The following is a 26,224-nucleotide window of genomic DNA, read 5'->3' as shown; positions in this document are numbered from 1 at the left end:
ATTGAGCCTTTTGAAGAATGTAGTGTTTGGTCACATGTCAGTGATGGAGTGGATAAAGTACGTGTGTGTGCTCATCAGGTTCAGTCAGCTGCTCTGGATGAGATGTTCAAGCAGACGGAGGACATAGCGTACCGTTACAGCAAGGCTTCCATGCTGCTGGACGGACTGTCCAAGATCCTGCAGGACCCCACAGATGTGGAGAACGTAATGAAATGTGAGGACCTGTGCACACGCACAAACACACACACAAGCAGGAAAGTGATCAGCCTTTGAGGAGGAGAGCATCATGTGGTGATTTTGTTTTAGCTAAAGGAACGTGGAATTCCTTCACTCCTCACTACTGAATGCACTGCATTAGGGCGTTCACCATTTGGCAGTGCTGTCCCAATCTACAGTTTTTAAGTCCAGTTCCCTGGAAATTTTCCAGGAATCTCCGCGAAAAACCAGTGTGCTTCAAAGCTCGCTAGATTGGTGAATACAGACCACAATGCATTGCCTTTGAACAATCTTTCATTAAAAAAAAAAGTAACTTAAAGGGCCTGTATCATGCTATTCTAGACCTTCTAGACCAGTGTTTTTCAACCTTTTTTGAGCCACGGCACACTTTCACCTTGAAAAAAATCCCGCGGCACACCAGCATCCAAAAAAAAAGATAAAAAAAAAAAAAGAAAAAGCTCAGTCTGTATTGATCTACAGCCGCTCCGCAATCTCACATGCATTTTTGTGATAATTGTTGCAGAAAACCCTGGAAGCTGCAGCTGTTTTTTTCTAAAAGATTTATTAAAAATTAAGTCAAAAGATTCAAAAACTGTTTGATGTGTGTTCGTTGTTTTAAGACGTTGAGAGGAGAGACTCATTGTGCACTAAGACAGTCACTTTACTGCATCATGGGAGATGTAGTGCCCGTAATCCGCCGACCGCAGAAAGACCAGCGTCTTTGTTTGAGCTTCATGGTTTTGTTCACTTGTTCCAGTCTGATACCAGATTCTGTGGAAAGCTACACCGCTAAAGACGAGCTTTAGCTGGTATTTTTGTTAGAACAGAGAGACTTTTTTGCGCTAAATCGAAACAAGGAAGTGAATACTTTAACCACTTCTGATTGGTCAGACTGATGACATGTGATTAAGCCTTCAAGAATGATTGGTGGAGACAGTTAAAGGGGCGGGACTTTTCCTTACACAGTTATAGCTGCAGCTAAATCGCGGTATCCCGTTATTCTTATCAAAATATCTTTAATAGAATCATATAAACACAAAAAAAAATATTTTATGATATTTCATATTCTTAACTTAGTGTTTTATCAGGGCCTGTTTGGATGAACAAAGACTGATTTCCTGGAGATGGTTAATGCTTTTAGATCAGTTAATGAGGGCAATTTCTCACGGCACACTTGACCATCTCCCACGGCACACTAGTGTATAGTATGCATGTCTGCGTGTCTGCGTCTCCCCCATGAAAACTAACACCCGAACTTTTTCAAAGATGGATGTGCACATTGTGCATGGAAACGGAAAGCATTTAGCTGATCACTGTAGCTCCACGCAGAAAGTGGGTGTGTGTGTTAGCTTGGGGGCGGTGCTGGCAGCACAGACTCTTCCTGGAGGGGGGGCGTCACCATGCGAGAACCCCCTTGTGTTTGTAGATTAAGAGGGGCTGGTGTTCAAAGTGCTGGTTTAAAAGAAAATGTGTGAACGGATGAAAATACTGCTTTGAGGTTGTTTTTTGAGCTTTTGAGTATATTATAATGTTAGCATGATATAGAGGCCCCCTTTAAATGTGTTTTTCATCAACCATCCAAGTTGTCATCATCACAACACAGTGGAGTCATAGATGGTCTGAGTGACATGTTTGCTGTTAAACAAACAGGTTTGTGTCTGAGGTTGTGTCTGAGTAATATTAACATCCAGAGCTGTAGATAGTCTCGCACTATAGAGTCTCTTAGGGGTTAGGGAGTAGTGAGGGAATTCAGACACAGCTGATGAGTTGCCACGCCCAGAAAAACCGTTGGAAGGAGATCTGTAGTTTGAATATTGTATATTAATCACGTCTTCTGTGTGCTTGTTTTGTGCAGACAAAGCCAGTGTGGACCGCAGGATTTCTACTCTGTGTTACTGTACTGTCACGCTGTACGAGTAGCAGGCTGCGCCCGCCCCTCCCAGCACCCCCGGGACCATGCCTAAAGACCTCTGACCACACCTCCCTCCTGTAGCAGATCAAGCACTTTCCCTGGTTTGGTTTCATCAGTATTTATCATGACTGCATTCGGGACAAACTATGATTGATGCACAGCCTTAGAACCAAAGATGACGGAGAGGAGGACGTCTGAGGAGGACTGTGTGATCTGGATGTCATGTCTGAGGAAAAGGAGGACTCATTGGACTGTCAGACAGGCTCCTGAGCTCCTTGTGTGAAGAAGCCCGGCTTCTAAAATTCTCTTGAAAATGAACTCTGCATTTTATCTTCTCTTTGTAATATTTATTGGTTTGGAAGAACACAGATTTTCCCGCCTTTGGGGCGGGAACACGGCTTTGAGCCGCTCACTGAAAAGGATGGAACTGAGACCACAGCCCAACAAGCCCCCCGGTTCTCTCAACCCCATCGGAGAAAAGGAACCGTCTACTTCTATTGTTTGGTTTTTATACTTTGTGTTTTTTAGCTCAAGCACTTTATTGTGGAATGATCAGATGTCCTCTGTGTGGGTGGATGGGTGGGTGCTGCCCCCCCACCACTCCTCACCCCCCACCCCAGCACACATCTGCCTTTAGAGCACGACGGACAAGCCTGTGTGAAAGGCTGTGGAGTGGGCATGTGGAGGGTCTCCGTCCGTCTGCAGGTGAAGACCCCTGCCGGTAAAAGCAGATGTTTGATGCTGCTGCTTGAGGCCAGCATGGGGTGAGTGGACGGAGTGACTCTGGCGCTGTGTGATGTCATGGCGTCCTCCTGACCTGCAGCCGCCATAACAACTGTCCTACAAATCCATAACTTTTTATGTTTGTCAGAATCTGTAGCTCCTTTTTAAAAAAAAAAGTTTTAAAGGTGTAAATATTTACATTTGGTGCATGTGATGATTTCCTTACCCTGGTTTTGGAGGGGAAGGTGTCTGTGAGTGTGAGACCAGTCCAGGGGGGTGTTGCCGTTCAGCCCCCCTCACCTGTCAAAGAGCACAAACCATTGTATGTAAATAGAAGCGTTTGTATTGAAGTTGCTCGTGTCTGCCAAGGTTTTGAAAGGAAGAACCACTGTTGGCGCAACAGGAGTGTGCCAAAGATTTTAGCCGACGGCAGCTCCAAACCTTCAGACCCCCCACCCCCCACCCCCCCCAAGACTGTTGCTGCTGACATCACAGCTCTGAGCAGAGAGTGAGGGAGCCATGTCTTCATACTCCACACGCCCTCTCCACCTCCTTCATGTCACGTGCCGTGCTCCTGGCAGTGTTTTTCCAGATGTGCTGGTTGGATGTCATTAGTGAAGAAAAGGAGGTGCCTTCTTCTGACCGGCTCCCCTGCATCCGTGTAAATACCTTCTTTCTCTGTACAAACATGTTGGGCGGTCTTCCTCCTGTGAAATGCATTGATTTTTGCTCCAAACATTCGGCTTTCAGCGTCCATCAGCCACATGAAGTCCCCACAAGTCCGAACGTCAACATGAAGCATGGGTGTCCCGCCTGCTTTTAGCCCCTCAGAACTTCTACCATGTTGAATGTACGCCCACGGTTGTTGTCCCCTTCAGAAGACTCCGCCCCCCACCTTTCCTATCGCCTCGATGGTGCATTTTCCTAGCACAGGTTTGTTTTTTTTAGAGGAGAAATGTTGAAGTCGTGCTGGTGTCTCTTCTTTATGGAACACTGATACAGTCTTTGTTATTAAAAGAGTGAAATTTAAGCTGTCACCTGGTTTTTGTGTGCAAGCAGAGGCCATTATCCTGTTATTTTAAAAAGGTAAAGGATGGACATTTTTCTGACAAGAATGTCTCATCTGTGGTGTGATGCCTTTTGAAGATTTTTCCAGCTGACCTTGGCTTCTTTGTGCACCAATAACGCTTTACCTGGACTTTAGGACCTGGTGTCCTGGAGTAGACATCTGATTTTGGGATACATTTCCACAGTAAATTCACTGGGGTCTTGTGACTACATGTTTAGACGTTTAGGTCAAATATTAGCTCAGGTCATAAGAGGTTAAAACGCCTGAAGAAGCGGCAGAGAGAAAATGTTATCAAATTCACTGGATCTCTAGCTTAAAGCCTCCGATCCCATGTGACCATGATGTGACCGTAGAGGACAGAAAAGAGGCACATGGGACATCTGTGATAAATGTAAAGGTTAGTAACTGCATTAATGAAAGAAGATGGATGGACACAAATTCCTACAACATCTTATAGGACATAAAAAAGTCATTGTAGATAGAAACCAGAAAGTAATGAAGGACAAAGTCATCTGGCTTTTGTTATGAAACAAAAAAAAGATATGTTTGTATCTGCAACAAGAGAACATTAAGAAGATAAACCAACTGTAAAATCTCTGGAGCTGCTTTTTTAAAATTAGGAAAACTAAATTAGTGATTTTAGCAGTGATGGAACAGAAAACAAGAGGAGCATAAAATCGTTGGAACATCTGTTGTAAAACAAGAGAAATGGGATGAAAGAAGCCTAACGTTCAGGGCTGACATCTTTGCATCTTTCTCTGAATGTTCTTTGTTTTAAAATGTAGCTCATGCGAGGGGAAGGATTTTCAGAACCCTTGATTGACTCTGGTTGGAGTCAGAGTGGCAATAAATGTTCACTGTTTCTCTTCTATGCCTTTGATCTGCTCTGCTGATGGTTTCTTTGGTTTCTGCCACCACGAACACTTTAGCAACTTAATATTTGATTATGAAGACCGAGCACGAGTGGTTGAAGCGTTTTGAAAAGAGTGTGATAAAGCACGAAGTTCCCACATCCCGAGACAAGCTGACTCCAACAGGTGTCTGGGCTGCAGAGATTCCTTCAAGACCGGAAGCAGGAGGTCACCAATGCTGTGAAGAAAGATGGTGCTGTAAGGTGGGAACTGCTGCACCCAGAAGAGCCTCGTCTCCTGAAATTCTTTGGAAAAGTTTTGGTAGATTAGAATGGTAAAACGATGTAGGCAGAGATCCAGCTGGTGGGCTTCTCCTCAGCTGCCCCCACTGTTAAAAGAGAGCTTCCTCAAACCTCAGCCTCTGGGAGTGGTGGTCATCTTTTGGTCCTTGACCATGTTGCCACTGGTGGGCGCTGTTGCAGCAGGTCACAACTCTCTCGGTAAGTCCTTTAGCTGCAGACTCCTCAAAACTAAAGTCAGCGCAGCTTTACTGCCACAAGGACCGCTTCAGGAGATCCTCATTTTATCTTCACTTATCATCCTTGAGCCAGAGACTGAGCTGCATTTGCTTAGATTGATGTTTGTTTTCACAAAAGCTGTTTGGATGATTAAGATTTTTCCCTAATTTTCATTTTGCTACCTTCAACTGAGCCTGGACACTGCTGCTGCTGCAACAATCACATTTCTCTGGCTGGGATCTTTTTATCTCATCTTCATTTTTCAGTCCAGATTGGATATTTAATTTAGTATATATGATTGAATTGGTCTGTAGTTATCACAACCTAAACTCAAACACCACAAAACCCCACAAATGTGGTTTATGTTGTGTTGAGTGTATTTTGCAAGTTTTCAGTCTGGGTCTTTTTACTAACCTCCCAAATCTTTTGCCCCTCTCATCATGAAGTGCATCTGTTGTTAAGCCATCAGAGATGATGAGTGCCAACTCATGGAGGAACTTCTCCATGGTCATTGTGTTGCTTTTGCTTCAATTCTCCTGCAGGTCCTGCAGGAGAATTGAGCTCAAACTAAAGATCTCTGCAGGATCTGCCCCTGTTAGTGATGAGGGACTGCCTGTCTGCCAGGAGTCGGTTGCATTTTTTGCACAGGCAACACCAATGTGGGCAAGCAGGAGGAGCTGGTGCCACAACACTGTTGCGGCATGCCGGTTACTTCCAAATGTAATATTGCTGCCTAAAATGTCTTAAACTGAGCTGAGCAGAACACAGTGAACAGAGAAGATCACTGATCATTTAATTCCATTGAGTCAGAGGTGAGGCTTCTGGTAAAAACAGTCCCAGAGTTCCCTTTGTGCCACAAAGGCGCCCGCACTTGACTATTATTTCCTTTTACTATACATGGATGGATGCAATTCTCTGGTACCAACATTTACTGACCCACATCTGACACACCGAGCTTCACATGTTTGCTCACAGCAGCGTATGTTGCTCTTTGCAGCTGCATCACATGGGGAGAGTTCATGGACTACGGTCAAATGTAGTTTTCCAGACTACATTCTCTGTGAGTCCTCCATCCAGAGCAATGGACTGGAGGACCGTCCCAGGAAGGTGAGTTCACCTGCAGACATGTCCATCAGGCTCTCCTGCTCTCTAACACACAGCTGATCCAAAGAGGGAAGCCTGAGACTTTCAGTGGGGCACTACAGGTCTCATCAATGACTGACTTTACCAGCAGTGACCCAGTCTTTTGGAGGAGTGGGTGAGCGTCAGACACAGCAGCAGTAGCAGTGGTCGTGTTTGTCCTCTCTCTGGTGTGAGGCCCTCTCCCATCAGGTTCCAGGGGAGTGGGGATGTCAACTTGAGGATGTTGACATGGCGTCAGGGCAGTATGAAGCCCTCCCAGGGTGTTAGACAGAGCAGCAGACATCAGCTCTTCAAAGGAGAAGGTCTGGATTTGATGTTTCCACAGGAAACGAGCCTCACAGAGAGGAAAACGGCTTTGTGTAACTGAAAACAGTTAATACGATTGGATTAACGGTTCATTTTGGAAGGATCAACCCATCTAGAGAAGGCAAACATTCAGTTATGATGTATTCATTTATAAAGGCCTGGTTCATTTTTACATTTTGAGCTTTTTTTTTTTTTTACATTAACTTTGAGTGCTGAGCCAAATTTTCTGGAAGATCTCACAGAACCAAAGACTTTATTTTTTTTGTTTTTAAGTATTTTGTTATTTTTCTGTGAAGCTAGAGACCTCAGTTTCTCAGTTCTGTCAGAGTTGATCATCTAAATGTTTGTTATTGTGGAATAAACTGACTGGAGCTGAAGGCCAGTCCTCTAATCGTACTGCTGGTGAAAGTGCACGGCACTTCTGTGTCTTCATCATCTTTAACAAGATGATGTAAAAAAAAAAACACAAAAAACAAGAAAACTCTGGCTTTTGTTTTGGTTTTACCCTCCTAGAATTTAGTCCTAAAGTTTTCATTAACGCCACAAAGCTTCTTTGCTTTGGAAAAAATCTATTTTACTGCATCTTTATGATGTAAGATGTGACCAAATGTTGATTACTGATGTCTTTCTCACTAGTTTTTATAGCTCCTAGTAACATGTCACTGTGACAAATGCTTTTGTAATTAGTTTTTCCCAAGACTAGTTTTTCACATCACCCCACATCATCTTCTGCTGCAGGTACTGTGATGAAAGCATCCTAAAGGTTTACAGGACTCATGCGGTACAATTATACTGAAAAGTAATGGATTACGAATGGATTACTTTTAACCCTTGTGCTATCTTAGATGACCCCACCTGTCTAGTAGGTCTGGATGACCCAACTCCCAATGTTAAAGTGCCTAAGATAGCACAAGGGTTACAGAGTAACAGGTAATTTGTTGGGTATTCTAGCTGGGGGATGACTGGTACAGTGCTGCATGTGACTCATGCTTGTCTGTAAATATCGTCTACGACATTTTTGAAGAGTAGTCTGTCCCTCCACAGCCTCGTCCTCGGCCTGTCCCCTCATACAACAATGTCCTTGTCTCCGATACACAAGATGTGTCATTGTCCAGGAAATCTAACCACATCAAGCCCCCTCATCTGCCTCCCTTTAATTACCCAGCATGCTTTGCTCCCCATGGCTAAATGAGCTCTTTTGTTTTGGTGAGCTTTTGTTGACGTACACTCTGGTCTCGCTCCTGTGAACTGTGAAACTGACTTCTCTGTGTCTGTGGTCTCGTGTTCCCTGCAGAGGGCTCAATTACATGACGGCGAGCCATTTCTGACCCCGGGCGGGTGTGGGAGCTCCTGGGACAGGAAGGTACACCGGAGTTGTGCGTGGAGCTCCATCCTCACACGCTCTGACTCTAGCTGTGTCATAATCATCATCAGTATGACCATCACTGAGTTTTCTTATGAAATCGATGAAGGTATCTGCTGTCACTTACTCATTGATAGGAGCTGCAGCTACTTTCAGTTTTAAAGAAAAAACACAGGAATTGTTTTTTTCAGACTCAGAAATCAGAGCATTTTTTTTCCTGTTGCATCTTGTTGTTGTGGTTGTGCAGCATGTTCTGATGAGGCTGACATGCATTTTGAAGGCGGCTGTCAGCGGAGACTGACTGCTGCTGTAAAGACGGGCTGGCCTTTGACCCGCCGCCCACAAAACAAGGAGGAGCTTTCACTCCTGGATTGAAGAATGACTCGGGTTTGGCGTATAAAGGTCTTTTATGGTGGGCTGGAAGCAGCTCCAGCAGAGGGACTAAACGGATCCCAGAGCAGCGGGGGCAGCCTCAGACAGAGCCAGCTGTGGAGCCCAGCACCGTCCGGTCTTCTTTCAGAAGGTTTTCATCTCTTTCTGACAGTTTCTAACTCTGCGGTAAGCCGACTGCCCAAATGTTAATGATGAAGGTTTTTTGTGGTAACAATGTATGACTCAATGCTGGGGTTGAAGGGAGCTGAGTGTGGTTTGCTAGTGAAATTCCAGCAGATGTTCAGAAACTCTATGGTCATTTCGGATTAGCTTGGTATGATTTCTCATCCATCAGTTCCACTCAGGCTGAGTTAGTCCCTGTCAGAGCTACATCTCAGGATTTACCTTTCATCTGAACCAATCAGAGGAAGATCTTTTAAGTCTTAACCCTTGTGCTATTGTCGGCACTTTAACATTGGGAGTTGGGTCATCTAGACCCACTAGACAGTGCTCTGAACCTTTTTTCTTCAATGATTTGTGAACCTCACTGGTGTCCATGGATTACATGAAATCTTTCCACCTTTCTCCACCTTTGTCATGGTAGGGAGAACACGTCAATGGAAGGGGGGGGTCATCTAAGATAGCACAAGGGTTAAGGGTAAATTGCTCGCTAAAATACAAACATTCTTGCAATGTTCCATATATTTCTGTCTATTCTTTTTGATTTACTGGACTTTGTTTGTATTCTTTCTTTAAAGTTTTTAGTCCAACCCTAATATTTTATCATTTTAGAAGATTAGAAAATGGATCCTTTGATGAAACACTTTTTTTTTCATTTTTCCTTTTTGGCGCTGGAGAAGAGAAGCTGAAAGAGCTTGGAACAACATTTCAGTTTTAGCTGCAGGGACATGCAGGAAGGACTTTCTTCTTCATCACATGTGGAAAAGGTCTGAGACCACAAAATTAGCTGATTGCAAACTTCTGACAGATCGAAGACACCTGCTGCACCTCATCCATTGAGAGTCTTGCTGTGGGATAGAGTTGTTCTTTTTGCTCTTATGGGTTCATGCCTGCAGCATTTTACATGAGATGAAAAAAAACATTAAAGGGAGATATTTTCATCTCTGTGTCTTCTTTTGATCAGACAGGCCAGCTGGACCAATGAATTCAATTCCTCGAAGCGTAAATAATAACAGTTTGTCAAAAAAACAGAGAAAAGATTAAACATAGCAGACATGATTGACAACTCTGCCTGACTGACATGATGTCCTGTTGGCCTTCACTGCAGTTATCTGGACTCTGTCAAAGTAGCTTAAATATTCCTTTTTTTTTTTTTTTTTTTTAACTTGTCCTGTCCAACAGCTAGGCAAACAGATGAGAGCTGAGGGCCTCTTGTGTTGGACATATTTTATTCTAACAAGAGGGGTTATTCATCTTCAGACAAACCAAAGGTATGTCTGAATAAACCCCTTTTGTAATTGAGGCCAAACTTTATTAATTTCAATCATGTTTGAAAATCTTTGGTGTTGGACCGGACGGAAAAGGAAAGAGGGGAAGAAGAGAGAGGGACGTTAGAGAGAGGGGGGGTAGGAGGGTGATAATAGGAGGGGAAAGGGGGTAAGACCATGAAGCAGCATAGAGCAGGCAGGTTTACTGGTTGTTTATCGTTACGGTACGGTTCAAATGTAGTACAAAAAGGGCGGGGCCTGTTCACACACACTCAAATATTATCAACACACCTGCTAGCCGCAGAAATGTCCACATGTCAACATGCACACAAAACAGATAGTGTTCACGAACGCATACTTATGCCTTTAAACCAACTAGTGTGAAATCTTTCATTCATTCAATCATGCAAACTATTAGTGCAAAGGTGAGCTAACTCCTGTGCTCAGGTGAGTGTTTATGTTCTTCTAAAATGGATGGTGGAATGTGAAAAGAAGGAGGAGGAGCGCCCAGCCACCCCCACACCCATACCCCCGCCGCAGCAGCAGCGGCAGCCGGAATTCCCCCAGCGCCACACGGGAACAGGCAGGGAACAACCGCCCCCCGGGCGACCAAGACCGCCACCCAGGCCAGGGCCAGCTTAAATATTCCTGCCCCAATACCTGAACCAATTTGAGAGACGATGCTTTCACTGAACCACAGGAGCCTAAAGAAGCTCAGATCTGACACCAGTGTGTCTGCAGTTAAGGGAAATTCTTCAGACTGGCTTCATGTTTGGAAGAAAAACTTATGCCAACAGCTTTATATGAAAATTCAATCAGTAAATGTTTCTGCTATGTCATCTTATTTCACCACTGAGGTACAGAAAAGGTCATGAAGCAGGACCTTTGGGGATTCAAACAGTTAAAAGGCCTTCCAGACATGTTTTGAAGCTGAATAATCTGGACTTGAAATCTTCTGTCTGATGAAGCAACCCTTTCATTTGTGGTGAAACCATTCAAAGAAAGAAGACTTTAAGTCCAGATTCATCACCAAGACGACGTCTAGATGTACTGTAGAAGTAATAATTCTGTTGATTTTATCTCCAGAGCAACCATTTTGTGTTTTGGTCGCCTTTTGATGACAGACAGATCGATAGCAGTTTCAGACAAATTGGCAAAAGTAAACTTTTTGTTGTCCTTAGCAACAGTGGTTTTATGCTAACCACGCCCACATTCCTTATATGTCCATATCCAGTGTTTTTCAATGTACGTATTCAGTTTCAGGCATGAATGCATGCCTTCAAATTTCACAGTAGTCCATTGAAAAACATAGGAGTTATAACAGTGCACCACTTTGCTAGCTCGCCACGCGCACGCCATTCAAAATCTACAACTTCTAATTCCAACATTTATTCCACAGTAGCTTGCCATTGATGCCCGAGAAGTTTCGAGACGATCGATGAAAATTCCAACGACAAGTTTACGTTTGAATCCGGTGGCAAAGGTGTTTTTTATAGAAAATAAAGGATGGGGGCCTTTTCCCAAGGTCAAAGGTCAACGACACTTCTGTGGTGTTTGTAGACTGGAGCTGGCAGCAAGTGTGTGCAATTGCGTGAAAATCGCACAAACAAAAGTGTCGTTTTCCCATATTGTGGGAAAACACAAAAATCGCCAATTCTCAGAGTTCGCCACAAAATGGCCGCCAAGCCGTAGGTCGTGTGGCCGTCCCATAATGATTTCAAAACTTCTTTGGGATATCCCCGACACATGTGTTTGGGTTTCGCAACTGAAGTACATTTTGTTTGGCCCCATACGCGATTTTCGGCCCATTCATTTTTTTGACGGGATCGCTGGCCGTGATGTCATCGTCTTCGGGGGGGTGACGTTGACTTTGTGGAAAATTCATTCGCAATTCATCCCAAGTGTGTGCACGTTTTGGTGACTTTTCGAGCATGCGGCGGGGGTCAAATTCTCGCTGAAGGGCGGCGAAGTCGTCGTTCCAACTGCGAAAACAATATGGTCCTTGCAGTCAGTGACTGCTGCTGCGGGCCATAATAAGGGATGTGGAGTGCTGCAAAATGCGTGTCTGTGTCACAACTAATGCAGTTTTTGCTGCTGCACATAGAATACGGACATGAACCAATAGAGGGAGCCTAAGAGCCTATTAAAAATAATTAATAAATCATATAAATTATGATAACTCCTGTGGCAAGTGGATTCACAATTTTTCTGTTACACTGACAGGGAGCCTGTGCAGCCTGTGCAGAGATGTAACCCTTGTGCTATCTAAGATGACCCCCCCCCCTTACATTGACGTGTTCTCCCTACCATGACAAAGGTGGATAAAGGTGGAAAGATTTCATGTAATCCATGGACACCAGTGAAGATCACAAATCATTGAAGAAAAAAGGTTCAGAGCACTGTCTAGTGGGTCTAGATGACCCAACTCCCAATGCTAAAATGATTAGGATAGCACAGGGGTTAAAGATCGGTGTAATGTGCTTCCTCTTCCTGGTTCTCGTTAAAAGGTGTGCAGCAGAGTTCTGGACTAGCTGCGCGTGATTATGAGTGGTTTTCTTTACACAAGAAAGGAGGGCATTACGGTGATCCATCTTGATGTAATAAAAGCATGAACTAAGAGTTCAGCACTGGCTCTAGAGAGAAAGGGTCTCACTTGGGCGATATTCCTTAGATGGTAAAATGCAGTTTTAGTTAGTTGATTCACGTGTTGGTCAAAGCTCAGATCTGCTTCTAGTATCACACTGAGATTCTTTACTCTATCACATAAAGTCATACAGTTGGCTGATAGATAAAATTGGACCTCATCTCTCCCAGCTTCAGAACCGATAACCAAGACTTCAGTTTTGTCTTGGTTGAGCTGCAGAAAGTTCTCTCCCATCCACATTGTAATGTCTTCATTACAGCTTAAAAGTTTGAATGACAACCTTCATCGACAGCCAACTGACATGAGTTCCAGCTGGGAGTAAGGAGCTGACAGACTGCTGAATGTTTGTGTCCAGCGCAGACATTGACATGGAGAGGCAGGTGGTTCAACGCGCCAAAGAGGCCTTCCTGAGCGGCAGAGCACGAGGTCTGGAGTTCAGGCTGCAGCAGCTTCATGCCCTGCAGAGCATGATCACGGAGAAAGAGACCGAGATCTGCACCGCTCTTAAACAGGACATCAACCGGGTGAGTGGACCCCTGAGGAGGCAGCTTGACGATGACACTGAACAAAGCTTTGAGATGTGAGCTGGCTCTCCACAGAGCCAGTATGACACGCCGCTCCTGGAGCTGATTGGCATTGAGAATGAGATCAAGCTGGCCATAGAGAAGATTGCAGAGTGGACAGCTCCTCGACCGGTGGAGAAAAACCTTCTCACTATATCAGATGAAGTCTATGTCCAACCAGAGCCCCTGGGGGTGGTGCTCATCATCGGGGCATGGAATTATCCATGGGCCCTCACCCTGCTACCACTGATCGGAGCCATTGCAGCAGGTAAAGAGCCGGCAATCTGCAGTTCCTTGGCTAAATAATACAGGAAATCTTAGAACCTGGCAGTCCACAAGCACTGTTTAACAGTACATGGAGGATTTTGGTCTTGATATTTGCCGATCATTCCACCCCACAAAGAGAGCCTACACTTTTTTTTTTTCCACAGTTCATCAATCATTCTCCAAGCTACATTATTTACTGGTAAACAGCTACTTGTTGAGTTTAACTACAGAAGCACACACCCACCTCATTACTGTCAGTGATCACGCACCGGTCAACTCAAACTAAACAAAGAAAAGACAACTATTTCATCACTCATAGATCAAACAGGAAACACGAAACATGATCCAGGTGTGTCTTTTTAAACTTTTAACAAATCCCTTTACTTATTCCAAATTGATCCTTCAGACAATGACATTAATAGTTTTCTCAATAGCATAGATTTGCCCAGACCAACAGAAGAACACATTACAGCCCTAGAGTCCCCTCTTACTGAAGAAGAGCAACCCAAGGCACGAACCAACATGCCTAGCAAAAAAGCCCCAGGACCAGACGGCTTCCCAGCAGAATTTTACAAAGAGTTTTGGCCTACTTTAGCTCCAAAATTCCTTAGAATGACAACAGAAATTAAGGAAAATAATTACCTACCTCCAAATATGAAATCCGCCAACATTGTTTTACTTCGGAAACCTGGGAAATATCCCACATCACCGTCCAGCTACCGACCCATATCCCTGATTATCGCAGATCTTAAAATGATCTCCTAAGCTTTTCCAGGAAGGCTGGACAAGGTGGTGCCTTCCCTTGTACATCCTGACCAAACAGGCTTTGTAAAGGGAAGGCATTCCTACTCTTAACATGCGCAGATTATTCAACCTCATGCATCACAACTATATAACCCAGAAGCAACCACTTTGTCACTGGATGCAGAAAAGGCTTTTGATAGGGTTAACTGGAAATTCCCTATGGCAACCTTGAATAAATTGGACTTTGGACAATCCTTTATTAACTGGATTCAAATATTATAAGCCTCTCCTAACGCTCGTGTCAGAACAAATGATCAAACATCTCCAAGTTTTAACTTACGAAGAGGGACCAGACGAGGCTTTCCACCATCACCCTCTTTATTTGCACTCTTTCTTGAACCTCTAGCTGCTGGAATTAGGCAAAGCCAAGATACTGAAGGAATTCAGACCAGAATTGTAGAACATAAGTCTTTATGCAGATTGTGTTTTATTATTTACTCCAAATTCACAACATTCCATTTGCAAAACCATCTCCCTAATTAATACATTCTCCTCAGTGTCAGAATACTCCATAAATGGGTCTAAGAGCACAGTTCTTCCAATTATTTGTAACAATCTAAACCCATCATCCGTTAAATTACAAACAGGCAATATAAGGCACTTAGGTATAAATATTTCCTCTTGGCTTTCTGATCTGTTCAAGTTAAACCACACCCAACTCCTTAAAACAATTGAGGCTGATCTCACTAGGTGGAAAAATCTACTCGTTTCCCTGATATAGAAAGTTGCCACCATAAAAATGATGATTCTTCCCAAAGTTAACCATTTGTTTTCAATGATTCATTGCAAAACTCAAACCACTTGGTGCAAATCATTAGACTCATTTATCTCCCAATTCATTTGGAAAGGTAAACCACCAAGGATCAGTCTGAAAACTGTTCAGAAATCTAAAGACAGAGGAGGACTAGGCCTACCAAACTTCCAGGATGATTACTTTGCAAACAGATTACTTTATGTCCTAAAATGGCTTAAATCTGATAATTATATATTAATCTTGGATAGACATAGAGCACACTATGTGATAACCTAAATATCTCTAATGTGCCTTTTTCAGTTCTAAAATTAAACATCACAAGTGCTTCAGAAGTTTAAACATCAGCTCATCTATAACAGTCTGGTGGGATTTTCTTTTCTTTACATTAATTCCATGCAAACTCACCCCCATTTGAAACAACCCTGACATCTTAATAAACAAAAACATGATTTACTTTACTTCATGGAAGAACAAAGGGATCCAACAGTTTCAGTATATAATTGAAAATAGAACATTTATACCCATCCCAACGCTGTGTTAAATCTATGGGATAAGCAAAAACAAATTTCTAGGATACCAGCAAATCAAATCAATAAATACTAAATACTGCTTGACCGAAATAGACCTCGAACTCCCTCCTACAGAAACACAATTCATGGACTTTAACACACCAAAGCTTACCTCCAACATTTACAAATTGGTATCTAATATAGATGACACAATTTACCTGTTCATAGCCAAATGAGAGTCTGAATTCTAGTGACTAATTTTGGCTACAGATTTGTCTGAATGCCTTTGATATGACCAACAGTCCTAATCTGCAGTTTATTCAATACAAGATTCTCCCCGAAACTCACCACATTATTGTCCCAAGAACAGGCAGATGGCTGGATCCAACTGCAGCAGGTTATTAGCTCAGCTAAAAGTCCACAAAGCTAAATCAGGGCCAGGCAGTCATGGATCAATCACGAGCACAAGAGCATAAGGGAAGTAGCAGTGGGTAGTCAGGATCCAGGCGAGATTCAGGGCAGGCGGCAGGCAAACAGAGTCAGAGGCAAAGCAGGGTCAAGAGACAGAAGATCAGATCCAGCTATAACGCTCGGTAATTCAGGCAGACTGGCACAGACAATACTTCACACTGAGTGAGGCACAGTGCAGTGTTTAAGTATGCTGTGGTTGATTGAGTGAATCAGATTCAGGTGTGCAGCATCCAGGAGGTGTGTGCTGGGGTTTCCGGGAGATGTAGTGTGGTTAGAACTCTGGAGATGGTCCCCACTGGTGACTAGAGGGGGAGACACAGCTCTGACTTCTGATAATTAGATGCACCAGTAGCAACAAAGACAACTATATGCACGCCCTGTGGTTCTGTTCACCTGTCCGAACGTTCTTGTGTAAGGTTTGTAAGGATTTATCAATATGGCTTAAATATAAGGTGCCTGCATGTCCCAAACTCTGTTTATTAGGTAAACAAAATAACATTAAAATGAAAACTAACAAAGCACTCATGGTTCCCACTGCTTTATGTATCGCAAAGAAAACTATCCTCCTCAACTGGAAATCCAAAAATAATCTTAGCATTAATCAAAACAGAAATCTCATGTCAGATTATTTTAGTTTAGAGATTATGTCCGGTCATATATATATATGCAAATATATATATATATATATATATATATATATATATATATATATATATATATATATATATATATATATATATATATATATATATATATATATATATATATATATATATATATATATAATATATCATATCACTATTATATTATATATTATTATTACTAGTTTATATTATTTTATATTTTATATATATATATGAACCAGCTGATAAGAGATGGGACTCACCCTGAATGGCTAACGGAAGAGCGAACGATCCTGATCCAGAAGGATCCCTCAAATGGTGCATTCCCATCCAACTACCGGCCAATAACCTGTCTCTCCACAACATGGAAGCTCATATCAGGCATCATTGCAACCATGATAAATAGGCACATAGATCAATACATAAGCATCACCCAGAAAGGCATTGGTACAGACTCCAGAAGAGCCAAACACCAACTCCTGGTTGACAGAACAGTCGCTTAAGACTGCAGGTCACAACACACCAACCTCTGCACAGCCTTGATTGATTACAAGAAAGCCTATGACTCAATGCCAAACACGTGGATCATTGAATGCTTGGAGCTGTACAACATCGACAGGATTCTAAGAGCCTTCATAGGAAAACCACCCCTTGAAGCCAATGGCAAGGCACTTGCGCAAGTGTCTAGTGATGCTCTGTCCCCACTGCTGTTCTGCATAGGTCTGAACCCCCTCAGCCAAATAATCAACAAGACTGGCTATGGATACCGACTCAGAAATGGGGTCAACATCAGTCACCTCCTCTACATGGATGACATCAAGCTATATGCTAAGAGCGAGCGCGACATTGACTCCCTGATCCACACCACCAGGATCTACAGTACTGACATTGGGATGTCATTCAGGCTCGAGAAATGTAGCCGGATGGTGACAAAGAGAGAAAAGGTAGTCCACACAGAAGGGTTCTCACTCCCAGAAGGAACCATGGCAGACATTGAGGACAGTTACAAGTACCTTGGAATTCTGCAGGCAAATGGCAACCTGGAGCAGGCAACAAGGAAAGCTGCAACAGCTAAATACCTCCAACGAGTAAGGCAAGTCCTGAGAAGCCAGCTCAATGGCAAAAATAAGACCCGGGCAATAAACAGCTACGCACTGCCAGTTATCAGATACCCTGCAGGAATAATAAGATGGCCAAAGGAAGAGACACAGACCACGGATGTTAAAACACGAAAGCTCCTCACCGTGCATGGAGGGTTCCATCCCAAATCCAGCACCCTGAGACTGTATGCTAGCTGCAAGGAAGGAGGCCAAGGACTAGTGAGCGTGGAAGCCACTATCCAGGATGAAACATCCAAGATGCATGAAAACATCAAGCTCAAGGCCCCAACTGACAGTGTGCTCAGTGAATGTCTCAGGCAATGGAGAGCAGAGGATGCAGTGCTGGAGGACAGATCCTCATGGGCAGCCGATCTTGTGGAGGATTTCTGCTGACAGAGAACTTCATGAAAAAGGTGCAGTAGGGAACACTTGCACTGTTTCAGTGGGTCTGGAGGAATCCCGCAGCTGCCTGGGGCTTTCCTTGAGGCCAGGTTATCAAAAACCATGTTGAGCTCTTCTGCTGTTGGCTCATCAAGTTCTTCCATGGTTGGCAGGCATTCAATGGCTTCTAATGCTGTGGAGGTCACCATGTTCCATCTGGAGTAGAGGTTGGAGTAGTATTCCACCTATCTCCCCAGCTGTTGTTGTTTGTCAGAGATAATTTCTCCAGTAGATGACTTGAGGGGTGTTGTTTTGCTCTGGGTAGGGCCCAGCGCTTTCTAGATTCCATCGTACATGCCTCTTGTGTTCCTTTATATGGATGCTTTCTGGATGTCGTTGCTGAGCTGCTGCCAATATTTGTTTGCACAGTGTCTGGCAACCTGTTGAGCCTTGCTGCTAATAGTTCTTGGTGACCGCTTGTATTCTGGGAGGGTGGCGCACTTGACTTCTATGACTGGAATCATCTCAGAAGACTTTGCTTCAAACGAGTCGTGCGTCTTTGTGGTCCTCTTTCCAAAGGTTGCCAGGGCAGTGTTCTGCATTGTGTTTCTCAGTGTTTCCCACTTTTACACGGCAGAGTCTCCTCTCTGTGTGGCGTCAAGTTCCTTCTCAAAGACCTCTGCGAATTTCTGCGTCAGGTCAGGCTGCGACATCTTGCTGACGTCGATGCGAAGATTTCCTTATTTTCTTGAATGATAAAACCTCTTTGGGCTCAGCCTGATCTTGCAGCACAGTAAGGAGTGGTCTGTGTTGCAGTCAGCACTGTGATAAGAGCGTATGTGCAGAACGCAATTTATAGCTGAGCGGCAAATTAGCATAAGGTCCAATTGGTGCCAGTGTTTCAAGCGCGGAGACCTTATGCTGGGGCTTGGTCTGAAAGTATGAGTTGGCGATGCACACTCTGGCATTGAAGTCACCCAGAAGGATGTGCTGTTCCATGACGGGGATGCTGTTAATGACAGATGTAAGGTTCTCATAGAACTGGTCTTTAGTTTAAAATGTTGTGTTCAGAGTTGGGGCATATACGCTGACGAGGGTGATAGAGCCTGTGGTGGTGTTGAGACAAAGGGTGAGGAGTCGTTCTGAGCCATTACTGCCTGGTTCTACCAAACCCAGTAGGCTGTTTTTCACCACGAAAGCTACGCCATGCTGTCTGGGCTCGTCTGGGACCATTCCCTGCCAGTAGAAGGTGTAGTCTTTTTCTTTCAGAATGCCTGAGTCTGGCAATTGCATTTCCTGTAGGGTGGCTATGTCTATGTTCAGCCTCAGAAGTTTGTTGTTGATGACTGCTGTCATTCATAAGTTGTCAATGTCCCGTACATCTTCGGAGAGGCCCGTCAACATTGTACGGACATTCCAACATCCCAGTTAAAGATGTGGTCTCTTTTTCAGTGTTTTATTGCCATGCACCCAGTAAGGAAAGCAGACTGTGGCGAGGCAGTACCTGACTGTCTGGGAGTGCTGCCCAGCTTTAGGCAGGCAGAAACTGCTCAGTGAGACTCGAAGATCCCTCTCACCGTCTGGGACAACCCCTTTGCGCCTTGCTCTACGCCAATTGAGCTATGGCTTATAACCGGTAAACTGTCGCTCCCTGTGTTGTTTCCGTGCTAGTGCATTAGCAAAGCTGGAGTGTCCTCTCCAGGGTATTGCTCGAGAATGCTAGCCAGGGCGATGTAATATGGAGGACAAGCTATTGCCCACGTAGCAGGTTCCCCCTCTCCACGTCGTCAATGTATCTAAAGGAACAGCAAGGCGGCTACAATTTTGCATTGGCGCCATCGCAGGAGCGTGTCGAACTACCTTAGGGACTCCGACTCCAGATTTTTCCTCAAGATTTACTCCTGAACCCTTTTCCATGGAAGAAATTAGCCGCAAGACAACGGAGGGTTGAAATCAGGGTTTTCCTTCCCCTAGATGAATTGCCTTCCTGGGTGGACAAGTATCATCTCCCTGAAGCACCTGGTTATAAGGTGCCAGTGACCTGCCTGCGCCCCTTCTCCTGTTGTTGAAAACGGTTCCGCCGGCTTTAGATGGTAAACCGCACACGAAGGCCAGGAGCTGGACTTGCTTGTCAGCGTCTATTGGAGATGTGCGCCGTGAAGGGGTATTTTATAGACAGAGGGAGCTTATCCCCACTACCACCTCCTGGCTATGACAATTTTGGAACAGTAAGATCAAAAACTCCTTACGCTCTTCTTTATATGAAGAATGACTCAACAGTAAGTAACAGTAACAGTTTTGTTGGGCTTTTTCCAGGTCCCTGTGTTTTTTCAGTTCTGTTGTCTAAGTATGTTTGTCAAGATCCAACAATAAAACATCCTGCTACAGAATCGAGCATTAAAAGCAGAGACATACTGGTATTGTAAATCATCAACATGATCCCAAGATGGGCAGATGATAACAGATACCATAACTGATCAGTTTATTGCCGTTCTAAATGGGCCCCAATTGAGTTTTTCAGCTACAGTTCTGCAGATAGAAGCTGGTTCAGATGTCCTCAGTCAGCCAGGGATGTCAGCCTCACCTGCTGCTTTGAACAAAAAGACAGTCTGTGCACAACATTTGGCTGCTAAAATACTTCAAACGAAGGGATCGTTAACCCACATTTTATTATAACTCCAACAATACAACAAAGACTTGACACAGGTCTGACGCTTTATTTCACTAACTTGGAATTTGTTTCCTCCTAAGAAAAGTTGCAGGCTTAATTTGCTCTTCTTTATGACCGTGTGACCATTTTCTATGTATTAAATTTTGGTCTTTCGTAATACGTGGGTGCTATACTTAATTGGTGTTTCTTGAGCTCGTCATTCGTCGATGTGTTCGGATGTCTTTCGAGGGTTTCGGCTGACGGGCTTTTATGCGATTACAGTTTTTGATCGGTTGAGTACTAAGCAGCTCATGAGTAGTTTACGTAGTTAATATGCTGTGATTGTGTAAATCTTACACAATTGTGTGTGACATTTGTGAGATACATACACATATTTGTGACTTTGTGTCTAACGGATTTTTTCATGAACGTACCACCGATGGATAACTTTTATATCACCTATCTGGCAAACATAACCCGTTAAAATTATGTAATTGACACAAAAATCACTCATTTCAGATTAATTTTTATTTAAAAAATATGCATAAGTAATACTCTGATGTTGTATATTATAATATAAACACGCATTAAAACTTCAACATTTTTATACAATCAATTTAGAAATTAACAGCGTAATTTTGAATTTAATATTAGTTTTAAATTAACATTTAAATAAACATAATTTAAATGCACTTAAAGTGTGAAGATTAAGGGGAAAACGAATAAATAAGATTTTAATCATTTTTCATAAAACAATTATAACATTGAAAATCAAATTTACAGGTCATATTTAAAAAGTGGAAGTTGTTTTTTATATACAATAATCAAACATAATTTCATGTCTTTATTTCTTGTAGCCTATGGATAGTAAAAATAGTAAAACTTTAGTTTTCAGAGGAGTAAGATGTCAGATGAGACTGATCAAAAAGAGGTTTTCAGCACAAATGAGAGAACCATGGTCATTTCTTTGGCCCCCCTTCTGCATAAGTGTCTGTATCAGTTCATTGTGGCATGGATGGAGGTGATCCTGCTATGGCACTGCACAGATGGAATGGAAGCCTGGACTGCTTTGATGTGTCCTAAGGTTATTTGCATCATTGGGTCTGGTTTCTCTTGACAACAGCTATTTGTCCGGTCAGGCGAGTTTGACGATTGAGCAGAGTGGCATCACGGTCGGTGACTCAGCGTTGGTTCCTCTGGCTGTGGTGCAGATGCTGAGTCTTGTTGGAAGATGAAATATACTGGTTTCTGTTTTAGCTTTGATCGCCAAAAGCTACTCAACAGTTTGATTTTTCAATTATTTGTAAGTATTTTACCTTGAACTGTATATCTACGGTTTCATGATTCTATATAATACACTTTCAAATAAAAAGGAAAAGTGGCTGAACAAAACAAAGTTAACATTATTTGTGCCCCACCATGACTTCTGTCAAGCTCTTTGCTATTTCTGAAAACCATGTTGATACTGTATTAAAATAAAACCTTCATAATGAGATGAAATTATGAAAGATATCCTGCTGTTCCTCTATTTGAAAATCCCCCTTGCTGAATTCTCATCCTCCTACTCAGCTGCTCTTCATCACATGATGAGCTCATCTCATTCACAGAAACCTGTGTTTTCCCTCAACAGGCAACGCAGCTGTGGTAAAACCGTCAGAGCTCAGCGAGTGCTCGTCCCTCCTGCTCCGAGCGCTGCTGCCCCGCTATCTGGACAAGGTCTGAACTGTTATTGTTGGTGGGACAGAATGACTGCAGTGTTATGGCTTGATGCAGCATCGGCACATTGCAGGTGTCAGGGCATCGCTGTGTGTTGGAATGTAATATTTTATTCATGCCACCCTGATCCTGTAAGTCATTGTGGTTTTGTTAAAACCAGCATCAGACAAAACAGCTGTTGTTGTGTCACAACGTCTCATCTCATGCAGAATCAGATACAATTGGAAGCCTTGGAAAGTCAAACATCTAATCTTGAATAGAGCAAACAATAAACATTTTGAAATTGGGCCAAGATTTTGTCCACAACATATAATAGACAAATATTAACATTTATAAAAACAGTATTGTTTTGAATCCTTCCTGTTCAGTATGTGATTACCAACATGGACGTCCCATTTGAACTAACAGTATCTGACCTCCCATTTTGGGATTTCACTCCAGGACACAACAGAGCTTCTGGAAAATGTCCATCCATCTTTTCTTCTGAGAGACTGCCTTTGACATCACATTCAAAGCCTACAGACCTGCATTCAATCAACAGCAACCAGAGATTCTCCCAGTCAAATCTTTTTCAAACTTTTTGTGTGTGTGCTTTTTTCAGTCGTTTTTTGGCTCCAGAGACTTAACAGCTTTGGTTAAGTGTTTCTGGGGTTTGTTGTAAATGAAATGAGGCCTCATGTAATTGGTGGGATCAGTTGTCCTTTCAGTCAGATTGACAGCTAATCTGAACTTGTCAAGAATTCAGATTATGTCACGTGACTCTAAGCAGCATCACATGACGTTTACTGTATACATTCTAGAATCATGAGATGGCGAGTTAAAAACCATGTCATCAGCAGGTCCTGGGCCCTTATTGAGAGGCCAGATGTGTTTACTAATGATTAAAGGAGTCTGCTTTCAATTTTTCTGGACAAAGCTATGCAGAATGTTAATGAGTATGAAGATATGGCAAACAGAACATTAAAGTCAGGTTCTTTTGTTTTTCTTTCATCCCATGACAGTCAGATCTGCTCCATACAGTTTAACTGAAGTGGGTCTTTGTTCCCATTTAGGGCCCCTTGATGAGAATAACGAATGAATGTTTTTGCTTTAAGAGTAAATGATGTGTCTCACTTTAGGATGGGATGAGAAATGTCTTTTTAGATTGATTTGTAGAAACTGTTGCTTCTCAAATCATTGCTTAACAAATGTTTGTTTTTTTTTGACTACCTGAGAGTATGATCGTTAAGGAATTGAGTCAACCTTTGACACTTTGCTTGTATGCCCAAACCTTTGTTCCAGGATCTGTATCCAGTTGTGATGGGCGGAGCCGCAGAGACCCAGGAGCTGCTGCGGCTCAGGTTTGACCATGTCTTTTACACGGGCAGCAGCGCTGTGGGCAAACTGGTGATGGAAGCTGCAGCTCGCCACCTCACCCCAGTTACTCTGGAGCTAGGGGGGAAGAGCCCCTGCTACATCGACAAGGACTGCGACATCCGGGTCGCATGCCGGTAACGCCTACACTCTAGAGAGGCTCATCACGAAAAGCACATACTGAAAAACCTTTAACATTAAAACTCAAGAAAGGTGTTGTTGCCTGCAAAGGTTCAGTAACTTATGAGGGTTAAAAACATTGCAAAACAAATGGACTTTGTGTCCGCTGTGTGTCTGTAGTCAGGTTAAATGAGTCAGTTAGAATTGACCAAAGCTGTGCTTGAATTAGCAGAAGACTTCCCTTTTTAGCAGAAGACTCCGCTTCAGTCATCTGAAAATCTGGAAAGAAAACGTGACATTAGTGCTTCTGTGAACAGCCGCATCACGTGGGGGAAGTTTGTCAACTGTGGACAGACTTGCATCGCCCCCGACTACATCCTGTGTGAGCCCTGCATCCAGAGCCGAGTGATTGAATGCATCAGGCGCACGCTGCTGGTAACCCCGCCTCTTCTGGAGGAGTCTCCTCATTGGGTGAAGCTGGAGGGTCAAATCTGGACTTTTTTTTTTAAATCTCCCTCCAGGAATTTTACGGAGCTGACCCCAAGTGCTCGGCGGACTACAGCAGAATCATCAACCAGCGACACTTCACCCGAATCATGAGCCTGATGGAGGGTTACACCCCTGTGGTGGGGGGTCAGAGTGACCCCTCACAATGCTACATTGGTGGGCATTTCTAGCCAGTGCATGCCAGACAATGACATGTTTTTGAGTTGAGGTCTAAAAGATCTTTTGTTGGAAAGCTCCCACAGTACTGAAAGATGTGCCCCCCCATTCCCGGCTGATGCAGGAAGAGATTTTTGGTCCTGTGCTGCCCATTGTGACTGTCAGTGACATGGACGACGCCATCAACTTCATCAATGAGAGGGAGAAACCCCTGGCTCTCTATATCTTCTGCTCCAACAAAAAGGTAAAAAAGTGGATCATTTTGGAGAAGTTTGGATTTTGCAGCTGCTCCTCATTTGTCCTCTCTTCATCTTTCTCCTGTTCACTCGCGGTTCTCAGGAGGCAAAGAGGATGATTGAGGAGACCACAAGTGGAGGAGTGACAGTCAACGATGTCATGATGCACTACAGTCTCAGCTCTCTTCCCTTTGGTGGAGTGGGTGAGAATGAGGATCCTTCTAGCATGTTTGCATTTGTGCATGTTCTACAAATCAATATTAACTCATTGACTTGATTCTTTTGGAGATTGAAAACTTGGTGAGTACAAAAAAAAAACAGTTTCATGAACTCAGAGAATTAGCAGAGCTTCGTACCTCCTCACCTAGATTGCATGAAGGAACGTCCTGCTGGAGCAGAAGGAGCTCACTGTCCGGTTGCTGCACTTCCACAGTTTGCCCCTCTGCCTCTGTTGCCTGGTTACCATTTAGGGTTTTTGCTGAAAAGCACATCAGAAGAAAGAAAAAGCTGGGAAAAGGGGGAGTCGTTATCCCAAAAACCACAGACACGTTTTTATTCACCTGTTCTTCATTGACGTTTTCTGACCCAAATTCTCTTTTATATTTCTCATAATTTAAAGAACCAGATAAAGCAGTTAGATTAGTCACCGATTGATGTGCTGAACTCATTAGTCGGGGCTCAAACAAACCAAGAAAACTACTTTCTCAGGAACTTTAAAAGGTTACAGAAACACTAATAATGTCCTCTCCTTCCAGGTCAGAGCGGCATGGGCAGCTACCACGGCAAACACACTTTTGAGCGGCTAAGTCACCACAGAGCATGCATGCTCCGCTCACTCAACATGGAGAGTGTCAACCTGGCCCGTTACCCTCCCCAGGACCGGCGGCGGGCACGCAGGGCCAAGATGGCCCTCAGGTCCCCCTTGATTGACATGTCCAAGAGGACACTGATCTGGGCTGTAGTGGCCACCATCATCGGCATGGGCCTGTTCGTCACGCTGCTGGTCATCCTGCTCATCGCTGCCGGCCTGAACTGCACCTGCTGGTACTGGAGAGGTTTCTACAACTAGAGACACTGCAAGAAACCCCAGTCAACGTGCACACAAACACACATCTACACTCACACAAACACACCAATAAATGTTGATGAAAACAGATGAGTTTTTGGTTTAACTTTATTTCTAGGATCTGTTTTTAAAAGCATGTTATTATAAAATTTTTGAGTCTACAAAGAAATCTGATGTCTATTTGTTACTGGTTCTATTTATGATCAACGCAATTTTAGTACCATGAATTTTTTGGGTGAATCTGTGTTGCAGATGTTCTTTTGTCAAAGTTTAATAATGGTTTTTTTTGTTCAGATTTTAAAGTCATTCTCAGAAATGTTCTCCTGGTTTTTCGTTACTAATTGCATATGATGAGTTTCCTCTTATGTAACGGCTTCTGACAT

At 43.4% G+C, this 26,224-nt stretch overlaps 2 protein-coding genes across 3 annotated transcripts in view; both read left to right on the top strand.

Moving 5' to 3' along the window:
- Positions 1-3,881, top strand: part of ulk2 (unc-51 like autophagy activating kinase 2) — a 29,453-nt gene extending 25,572 nt beyond the window's left edge. Inside the window, exons 26-27 of the mRNA XM_023961291.2 lie at positions 79-214; positions 2,072-3,881. Coding sequence (XP_023817059.1) covers positions 79-214; positions 2,072-2,136 — 201 coding nt within the window. The 3' untranslated portion in view covers positions 2,137-3,881. The remainder of the gene's footprint in view (positions 1-78; positions 215-2,071) is intronic.
- Positions 3,882-8,431: 4,550 nt separating this feature from the next.
- LOC101160930 (aldehyde dehydrogenase, dimeric NADP-preferring) lies at positions 8,432-25,929 on the top strand. Of its 2 annotated transcripts, none has more exons than XM_011482998.4 (10): positions 8,432-8,659; positions 12,921-13,089; positions 13,165-13,396; positions 22,318-22,403; positions 23,685-23,893; positions 24,194-24,311; positions 24,398-24,539; positions 24,617-24,783; positions 24,879-24,978; positions 25,531-25,929. In XM_011482998.4, the coding sequence occupies exons 2-10, from the start codon at positions 12,934-12,936 to the stop codon at positions 25,842-25,844; spliced, it is 1,524 nt and encodes a 507-aa protein (XP_011481300.1). In that variant the 5' UTR covers positions 8,432-8,659; positions 12,921-12,933; the 3' UTR covers positions 25,845-25,929. The 2 variants fall into 2 exon arrangements, with proteins under 2 accessions (XP_011481300.1, XP_004075989.1); XM_004075941.5 differs by having other exon boundaries at positions 8,519-8,659; positions 12,926-13,089.
- The last annotated feature ends 295 nt before the right edge of the window (positions 25,930-26,224 follow it).

This window comes from Oryzias latipes, chromosome 13 (genome assembly GCF_053564925.1).
Source record: "Oryzias latipes strain Hd-rR chromosome 13, Olatipes_Hd-rR_3.1".
NCBI lineage: Eukaryota > Metazoa > Chordata > Actinopteri > Beloniformes > Adrianichthyidae > Oryzias > Oryzias latipes.
This window is presented reverse-complemented; position numbering and strand designations above follow the sequence as displayed.

Excerpts from the sequence above, each read along its gene's own strand:
- LOC101160930 (XM_011482998.4), top strand. The coding sequence starts at position 12,934 with ATGGAGAGGCAGGTGGTTCAACGCGCCAAAGAGGCCTTCCTGAGCGGC. Across the intron at positions 23,894-24,193 it reads GACATCCGGGTCGCATGCCG|CCGCATCACGTGGGGGAAGT; the intron begins GTAACGCCTACA and ends TTCTGTGAACAG. Across the intron at positions 24,312-24,397 it reads GCATCAGGCGCACGCTGCTG|GAATTTTACGGAGCTGACCC; the intron begins GTAACCCCGCCT and ends ATCTCCCTCCAG.